We start from the raw sequence: 9,042 nt of genomic DNA, 5'->3' as shown, positions 1-9,042 counted from the left end.
GCGGAGGGATCCGCGCGCCGGCACGCTCCGCTCGGCCTCCCGGCCTCCGCCGGCGGCGGGCGGGGCGCACAGCGGCGGCGGCCGCGGCGGGGGCAGCGCGAGGTCGGGGCGGCGGGGGCAGCGCGAGGTCGGGGCGGCGGCCGCGACGGAGGCGCCGGAAGGGCCGGTCGCACTATTTTTCTTGGCGGAAGCAGCCGCGGTACCGGTCTTGCGAGGAGCGGTACGTACGCACCGTGGCAGTCACTGATGACGTCACGCGCGGGGCGGTCCCCGGGGCGAGCGCTGCCCCGTGGTGAGGCCGGGCGGGTCGCGCCGCCCGCAGACGGGGTTCCGCCGCCCGGGGGGGGCCGGCCCGGCGGCGGGGGGCAGCGGCAGCCGCTGCAGCAGCGCGGTCTTAGGCTGCCGGTGTCCTGCGCTCCTGTTAGGCGCTCACCGTTGACCCGGGGACGGCGTCACGCGTTCCCGACATCGGAGGCTCCGCCGCACGCCTGTGCCGCCGCAGCAGTCAGCGGCAGCGCGTCCGGTGTAGAAACCGTGTGGGGCGACGACTGCGAGAGCAGACCCGCGGCGGGGCCGGCCGAGCGCTAAGGCGCGCCCCGGGCCGGTTTTCCCCTCGGGGAGGGGAGCCAAGTTGCCCTTACGGGACAGGCGGGGCGGGCGCTGCTCGGCGCAAGGCGGGTGCTGCTCGGGCCCGGGCTCTGCGCCGCGGAGCGTGTGACCACGAAAGGCGGCTCCCGAGCAGGGCACCCAGAGCCGGCCCCGCTCCGGGCCGCTCCTCTGTCTGCGCCCCGCAGGATCTTCTGTCACCTCAAAAACCAGCGAACGCCCAGAAGCTGCCGGCTCGCGGGGACCCGCTGGCAGCACCGAGACGAGCGGCTGCCGGGAGCGCGGGGGCAGGACGGGACGAGGGGCGTGATCAGGCCGAAGGCGAAAGGCCGCGCAGGGGAGCAGGGCGGGGCGTCCTGCCAGCGGCGGCACCGGGGAAGCCGCCCCAGGCGCGCCAGACGCAGCGCGGCGCGCGACCTCCGGTGACCCCGCTCGCGACGGGGACGGGCGCGTCCCTCACGTGCAGGTGGCGCCCTGCCCCGCCCGCCTGGCAGCGCGCCCCGCCGCGGGAGCACGCCCGGCCGGTTCTGGGCCGGGAGGGCCCCTGCACCCGGCGGCTGGGGGCGGCGCCCTCGGGCCTGGCTGGTTGCCACGACAACCGGCGCGGCGGGCGTCCCGTGACGTCAGCCCCGGGCGCCGCGGGCGTGGCGGCGTCACGCCCCCTGCCCGCCGGTGCGGCACTTCCGGCGCGCGGGGCGGGCGTCATCCCCCTGCGCCGCGGCGCGGGGAGGGGTCGGGCCGGAGGCGGCCGCGGGCGGCGCAGGGGCCGGCGGGGGTCGCGGAGGAGGAGCCGGGCGATGGCGGGTGAGCCGCGGCCGGGGGGCACCGCGCGGGGACGGGGCGCGTCTGCGGCGCCTCGGGCTCGGCGGGGCGCGGCCGGGGCCGGGGGTGGGGCTGGCGACTGGGCTGCGGCGCCCGCCGTCCCCGGAGCCCGGAGCAGGGCCGGGGGCCCTCGCCTTGTTCGCGCTCAGGGCCGGGGCTCGGGGCTCCCGCTGTCCCCGCGGCTGGCGGGGTCCCGGGACCCGCGGCGGGCCGTTGCAGGGCCGGCTCTCACGGCTCCCTCTGTTCTGGCGCAGGTGAGGCGGCGGCCGGCGGCGCGGAGCTGGGAGCCGGCGTGCGGCAGCCCCTGCGGGTGCCCCCATGAACGAGCGTCGCGGCCGGGGCTGCCGGGACACCGCGGGGCACCATGAGAGCGGGCCACGAGCGGAGCCAGGAGTGCCTCCCGCCAAAGAAGCGGGAGCTTCCCGCCGCCAGCACCGGCGCCGAGGCGGGACGGGCGGGGGGTGCCCGGGCCGCGGGCGAGGGCCCCGAGTGGGCCCGGACAGCCGGGCCGGGTCCCGCGGCCCTGCGCTATGGCCCTGGCGAGGCCGCAGAAGCGGTAGCGGGGCTGACGGTGGACCAGTACGGGATGCTCTACAAAGTGGCAGTGCCACCCGCCACCTTCTCCCCCACGGGTCTGCACCCCGTGGTGAACGTGAGCCCCCTGCCCCCTGCCTTCAACGTGACCTCGCCAATAATCCAGCACCCGGGGGTGCCCTACCCTCCCATCCACTACGCGCAGATCCCTCCAACGTCCCTACAGTTCATCGGCTCGCATTACACGGTGCCCTATGCTGTCCCTCCTGGCTTCCTGCCTAGTCCTCTCCTGTCTCCTTCCACCAACCTCACCGCCTCCCATGTCCCCCACTTTGTGCCATATGCCTCTCTCTTCACGGAAGAAGCCGCTCCTTCCCCCCAGACTACCTCTCCTACGCACACCTTCAACAAATCTGCTTCTGCAGCCTCTCCTTCTGGCCAGATGCAGCACCATGCTGGGACCCAGCCGTTAGATGTTGCACCAGGTAGAATTCCTGTTTATTATCAGATGTCCCGCCTCCCACCAGGGTATTCAGCATATGAGACGCCTACGGCAGGTGCAAGCCCAGAGTCTCCTCAGCAAGACAGTCAGCTGAGTTCAGAGGTAGCTGCTGCCAATGGTGGACAGAGACATGAGGAGCATAATGTGGCGAGGAGGACCAACGAGGCTGTGGACTCTGCCAGCAGTAAAGCTGAAGACTGTCTGCCAGGGGCTGCAGCGGGATGTGTGGTCGATGGACAGTTCTTTTCAGGTTACCAGACGTTGGGAACAGAGGTCTCTGTGCCAGCTCACAGAAGCACCCCAGACACGGATCTGGAGGTTCAGAGGGTGGTGGGGGTGTTGGCGTCTCAGGATTACCATGTTCTGGCAGCCCAGAGGAAAGATGACCCGAGCCCTTTAAACCTTTGCCATAATATCCCTGATCAGCACGGGGAGTCAAAGGACGCGCTGAGGAACACGGTGGAGAGGGCTGCTGCCGAGAAAAGCCAGTCCAGGAGTCCCTATGTACTGTCCCCCGAAGAGCCGGTTAGACAAAGACAGTTGACCAAAGGAATGGTGGTAGCCAACGGCAAGCCAGTCCTGGTTCCCGTTGGATCTGAGCCCATCAGGTCTTCCACTTCAGAAACCCTGGTGAGGCGGAGCCCAGAGGCACGGGCTCAAGGAAGCATGCTTGAGAAGGACCTGGCCCAGCTGCAGCCACCCAGCTCCTCACGCTTGCCCTCTCACTTCATGAAAGGAGCCATCATCCAGCTGGCTACAGGAGAGCTGAAGCGGGTAGAGGACCTGCAGACTCAAGACTTCGTTCGCAGCGCAGAGGTGAGCGGGGGCCTGAAGATCGACTCCAGCACCGTGGTGGATATTCAGGAAAGCCAGTGGCCTGGGCTTGTCACGCTGCATTTTGTGGTTGGGGAGCAACAAAGTAAAGTGAGCATTGATGTACCCCCAGAGCATCCCTTCTTTGTGTACGGCCAGGGCTGGTCCTCCTGCAGCCCGGGGCGGACTGCTCAGCTCTTTGCTTTGCCCTGTCACAGGTTGCAAGTGGGCGATGTCTGCATATCAATCAGTTTACAGAGCATGAACGGCAACTCCGCTTCTCAGGCTAACTACCCCCTCGAAGACGAGTTGATATCTACTAGGGAGAGATCTGAACGAACAGCTCAGGGGTCCAGAGAACCGTCTGACAGAGCTGCTGAAAGGAAGAGCCACACAGACAGGGACAGCGCAGCCCAGAGCTCCCACGCAGAACCCTCTCAGCCTGAGACTGGCAGTCAGCACAGCTGGACGGCCCCAGGCTTCCAAAGATACAGCACGCAGGCAGAGGAGCCTCGGCCCTCTCTGCTCCGTCCCTCTTTCATTCCCCAGGAGGTCAAGCTGTCTATCGAAGGGCGTTCTAATGCAGGGAAGTGATCCCTTTGAGGCGGTGAGCTAGGGCATCCCTGGAGGTGAGCCGCGCTGTCAGGTGGAGAAATTGCACAGACTTTGTGACAGGTTCACCAGCAAGGCTGCTTTCTGCCCTGCGGGACTGGACGCGTTCCATCCAGTTCAGTGGCTGACCAGCTCCTCTTGGGGAACCAGGAGGGCTCCAGTGCCTCGGGGAGCAGCAACAGGCTAGCTGGGGTAGAGAGCGGGGATGTGCTCGTGAGCTTGCGATGAGAGCATTCCAGAGGCTGGAGGCTGGGGCTTTCTCACACCTCCCTGAGTAACTGATTCCCTGCAGGGCAGGGTCTGAGCATTCAGGGTAGGTGGGGAGATGAGGAGGGCAGACACGGTTTAAGGTAGCAGATAAAATTGCTGAAGAATTTATTCCTCCTTTCTCATGATGGGGAGAGACGGGTCCCCACTGGAGTTTAGGGGGCTCTACTCCCAGTATCCCTTTCCTTCACATATGCACTTTAAAAGGACCGTTCACCGACGGAGCTCTTGAGGGCAGGACAGAGATGCTTCTCTGGTGGTTCTGTTTAATGTCTCTTCCACTGAATCCAACTGCTCTTTCTTCTTGCAAAGAATGTACGGATTTGAATGAATCACAGAACTTCAAGAGGAAGGACCAAAAGGATGGGTGTGGGTGTAGGTGAATAGGGAACTTGAGCACTTGGGATGGGACGCAGGTTCGGATGGGAGGCATCAGTTTCCTGCTATAAAATACACTTAATTATTTGCCACCAAATCAAATCTTTCTTCCCATGTTAATAACTTTAAAGAAAAGAAAATCTCTTGGGCTTACAGCTTTTGCAGAGGCTTAGCCTATGGGTGAATGGGGTTGGGTGGTTTTGGTTGGTTGGATTTTCGGTTTTGGTGTTTGTTTTTTTTTTTAAGCTGGAGTAAAATATATTAAGCCTTCTCTAGGAAGGATGGAAACACATCCTTGTTCTGTGAGAAGACCGAGACTATTTTGTAATTAAATCAGAAGAAAACTTTCCAGATGGCTAATTCTTCCCTGCAGGCAGTTTCCTGAATAAGCTCCAAACAAGAGATGAGTGTTTGTGCATGTGCAGGCAAGGTACAAAGTTTCTGCTAAGTACAGTTCCATGATTAATGCAGGGACTCTAAAAATATCACAGCATCACAGGGCATTTGGGGAGTTTTTGTGTTAGTTTTTCTGATGCTTCACTTTGGAGTTCCTCTGTAGAACAACATGGTAAAATCAAGAGTAGTCTTTTTCACGGTGAGATTTAATACAAATGTATATTAATACCTCGTTATGGTAATAACACTCCATTCAAGCGAAGGCTCCTGTAGTTACACTAATTTGCCCTCTCTGATGGTGTGTCACGACACCAGCTCTAACTGCTTAGCCGGAATAAAAAATAGTCACTATTACGTGGAGGATAAGAGTCTTCACTGGCTTAACTTGGGTTAAGTATTCCTTGTATTAAGGTGCCCGTCTCTGTGCTAGGACCAGGCTTTTGAGAGGGTTTCTCTTCAGTGTGCAGGTCCCCGCTAGAGTCCTCATGCTGCTCCTGACGTTCAGCACGCCGTTCCCGTCTCCTCTCCCCCCCTGGCTGCTGGGGCACTGCTGCTCTCCTTCCCTGAGCGGCTGGGTCTCAGCACCCCTCCTCGGCGTAGCCGTCCTGTGGTCAGCTTGCAGTGGTGGGGTCTCAGGGCTGTCCTGCACGCTCTCCAGGAACGTGTCCTGTAACTGGTTGGCTTCAGTTGTCTGTGAGACGGAGGGGTGCTCTGCCTGGGGGTTAGGCAGGTTAGAGGCTCTCCAGGACTCCCCTCTCACCCAGGCCGCCAGCCCTGTTCCCCAGCACATTGCTGGCCATTTCTGTTGCCTTTGAAATGCCTGCACCGGGACAGTTTGTGTTCAGGCCTTAGGTGAGATAGGTGTTACTCATGCCTTCAGTGTTTGTGCCTCACGGGGGCTTCTCCAGAATGAGGATGCTGCCTGTGTCACAGGTGGCTCCCCCAAATCACACAGCCCTTCCCATCTCATCTCTCCATTTGACATGTATGAAGTCATGGCGATGCTGTCGTGTGAAGATTCTGCCTCCTGGGGTGCAGCAGCTGTGGGAACAGATGCTGTTTTCCTGGCACTGTTTGTCAGTAAAATGTACTGTCTGGGCCCCAGTGCCGGCCCCATCACCTCGTGTGTTTCGCAGTTGCTGTTCATCGGACTCTCCTACGCAAAGACCTCGAGTAATGTTGGTGAGTACTTAACGCTCAGGATACCCGGGGTGTCTGTGGCCAAAGGCAGAAGGCAGAGGAGCCCAGGTTCTCTTGCCTGTTCTTTGCATGGCACATGCAGAGGAATTCAGAGCTGTGGCAGGCAGCTAAGAAAGGGATCTCACAGACGTATGGCGTGTGAATGTAGGCGGGCTGGTTGCACGCTGAGCAGCTGAGGGTGCGGAGCCCCTCGTGCGTCTGTGAACACAGAAGTCTCTGTCCTTCAGAGAGAGGGTTTGGAGAGCCTGCCTTATCCCACGGTGTTACTGTAACTGCTACGCCTCGATCTCAGCCGCACCGAACAGTGGTCTGACAGGGCAGACACTGATGCGTGAGGCAAGATGCCGTGTGGCTAGAAGAGCTTTGTACTGTAGGCAGCCGACGGGCTGCGAAGGTGCTCGCCCTGGCCTTTGGCTGCGCAGCTCTGAGCTCCGTGGAACAGGCCAGGGTGAATCTGACCTTGGTGCTTCTACCCAGACTCCCTGTCAGCCCCACTGTCGTGCGTGTTTCAGCTGCCAGCTCTTCTATGGAAGCGACGGTTTGGGGCACATCTCATGGTGGGGCATTGAGATGAAGCATCTGGGCATCTGGCTGCTTGCCCCAAAGGCGGTGGGCAGGAGGGGGCCAGTGGTGGCCCTTGAGCCCAGCTTAGCAGCACTCGTAGTCACTGGAATCTGTCCTTACTGGGCTGGGCTTAGTTGGTCCATGCCTGTGGTGGTGGTTGTGTGGAGCGTTGAGGCTGTCCTGAGACAGGGAGTGTGTGAGGCAGGCTCTGCTGTAGGCAGAAAGGCTACGAATGAGCCCGTGGAGGAGGCTTTTACTTCTTAGGTTTACAGGGAAAGGAGGAGATAAAGCCGGGAAGACATTGTGGAATGAGATGGTGATCCAGGCTTTTCTGCTGGCAGAGATGTGACAGGCTTCTCGGAGAAATAGACTGTTTTCCTGCTGCTATTGTGGAGGGGAGGAGAGCTGTGGTCTGTCCTACCCGGAGGAGGAGGCCTCCTGGCCGTGGACTTATCCAGCTCGCGCTCTGTGGCAGGTCCGTAGGACGCAGTAAGGGGTGTCTGTAGCCGTCCGTCCCATCGCAGGCAGCGTTCCTCGGGCCAGCTGCCCGGCGGGGGCCAGGCCTGGTTCCAGGCTGTGCCTGCACCCTCGCTCCAGGAACACGAGACTTGCTCCAGGCGCCGAGCGCTCGTCGCTCCCAGACTATGCAGAGGAAGCTCTGTCTGGAAGGAGGGCAGGTGCCGAGCCCCCTGCCTCCCCTTGCCGGCAGGTGCCCCAGTATAATGCACTTTTCACATTACGTGTCCCCGCCCCCCGCCCCCACCCCACACTTGAAGTCACTTTCCCCCGTAGAGAACTAACAGTCCTTGTTACTCAGAAAATATTGTAAAAGAAACTACAGCAGCTTGAGTAGCCCAAACGCTAGTTCCTGCCCGCAGCCGTACACGTGCCTTTCCCTAGCGCCGCTCGCAACTGCTCCTTGTCCTTCGGGCTGTCCCAGGGCCTCACACTCTGCAGAAGCTGCTAAGGTGGCCACGAATGCACGTTCTGCACAGTTTGCCCAGGGCGTGGTCCACGTATGGCTTAAAGTGCTGGTGGTCAGGGCCCTTCCACGCTCTCCTGGTCCGTGGAGGCCAGGACTCGCCCGAGGTGCTTCGAGGCTGCCGCCGCCCCACCCGCCGGTGCACCCGTGCGCGTTCCCCTTGTTCTCCGCTCTCGTGGCACCTTAGCGCCGGGGAGGGTCTGCCCAGGCAAAGCAGAGGAACCGCACCGGGGGCACCGGCTGGGCTGCCCTGAGGCAAGGAGGTCTCTGTAGATACGTGCTGATCCCTCGACTATAACCCCAGTTATGTAATGGCTGTATGAACATGTAACCGACCGCATTGTATCTAAAGCCTTAGAACTAGTCAGGTGCTCCCCTCCGACCTTGTTCCTGCCCCCTGCCTCCTACCTGATCTTTAACAAAGCATTAATAATTCTAAGGATAATCTCTATTTTGTTGTGCTTTTTTTGTAACTGTTTTAAATAAATCAATTTGTACTGTATATTTGTACTTTTGGTGAGATCCTTTTTCCTGTTTTACCATTTTAAGTCTGTACTTGGCTACACACAGATTGTATTTTTATTGTTAATGCTCTTATGAATATTGCATTTAACTTGTTGACTCTGTAAACACAGTATATATCTATATATATATATCTATATATAAACCAATAGCTTTTCCTTTGGTGTTTGAGACTTTTTGCTCGCCTGTAGCATCAGTGATCATTAGGATGTGGCTTCTCTGGGCTTACACAGAGTGATCTGAAGACTTGTGACAAGGTAAAGGCTGTCTGACAGGCGGATTATAAGCCGTAATTCTGTGTTTGAATACTTTTGCTTTTATGTGGTCTCTCTCTTGAATCCCTTGGAATAATGATCAGGTGCCAGTGATGCTGCAGGGAAAGCTTCAGCTACAGTGTGCAGAGTGAAGCTACATCTCTGCTGGCCAAGCAAAACACACAGGATAGAGCAACAGCAAATATTGCGAGAAGCAAACTGTCGGTTTGAGTGTGAAAACGGACAGAGGTAAGATAAAAGTGAGGTTCAAACTTGTTTGCTTACCTCAGGCAGCCTCTCTGTTAGTGTTTATATGGGGTATCTCAGAACAGGGACTCAGTTTCCTCTTAGTTTTTCCAGGGATCCTACTGCAAATAAGCACGAGTGTTAAGTGTGCGCAGCCATTTCCGGGGAGACAACATCCTCCTTTGCTTCCTTTTTATGGGCACAAACTGTGAGGGATTCACTCCTGGAGGAGCCGTGGACTATCAAAGTCCTCAGCTCCACAATTCATGCTGCAGTAGACAAGGTCCCTTTTTAGTGAGGTAGGCTTTCACCTACAGCAGAACTGCAGCAGCCCAAACCCATCT

General features: G+C 59.3%; 1 protein-coding gene across 2 annotated transcripts; it reads left to right on the top strand.

Annotated features, from left to right (window-relative positions):
* Positions 1-1,359: 1,359 nt before the first annotated feature.
* On the top strand, positions 1,360-8,275 carry ATXN1L (ataxin 1 like). 2 transcript variants are annotated; one of them, XM_068411530.1, is made up of 3 exons: positions 1,360-1,410; positions 1,683-3,388; positions 3,496-3,666. In XM_068411530.1, exons 2-3 carry the CDS (start codon positions 1,793-1,795, stop codon positions 3,565-3,567), a joined length of 1,668 nt encoding a protein of 555 aa, XP_068267631.1. In that variant the 5' UTR covers positions 1,360-1,410; positions 1,683-1,792; the 3' UTR covers positions 3,568-3,666. The 2 variants fall into 2 exon arrangements, with proteins under 2 accessions (XP_068267631.1, XP_068267630.1); XM_068411529.1 differs by having other exon boundaries at positions 1,683-8,275.
* Positions 8,276-9,042: the final 767 nt, after the last annotated feature.

The sequence above is a fragment of the Nyctibius grandis genome, chromosome 12 (genome assembly GCF_013368605.1).
Source record: "Nyctibius grandis isolate bNycGra1 chromosome 12, bNycGra1.pri, whole genome shotgun sequence".
Lineage (NCBI taxonomy): Eukaryota > Metazoa > Chordata > Aves > Nyctibiiformes > Nyctibiidae > Nyctibius > Nyctibius grandis.
Note: the sequence above shows the minus strand (reverse complement) of the source record. Positions and strands in the feature narration are given on the sequence as shown.

Bases quoted from the DNA above. Each gene is read 5' to 3' on its own strand.
- ATXN1L (XM_068411529.1), top strand. From the start codon at position 1,793: ATGAGAGCGGGCCACGAGCGGAGCCAGGAGTGCCTCCCGCCAAAGAAG.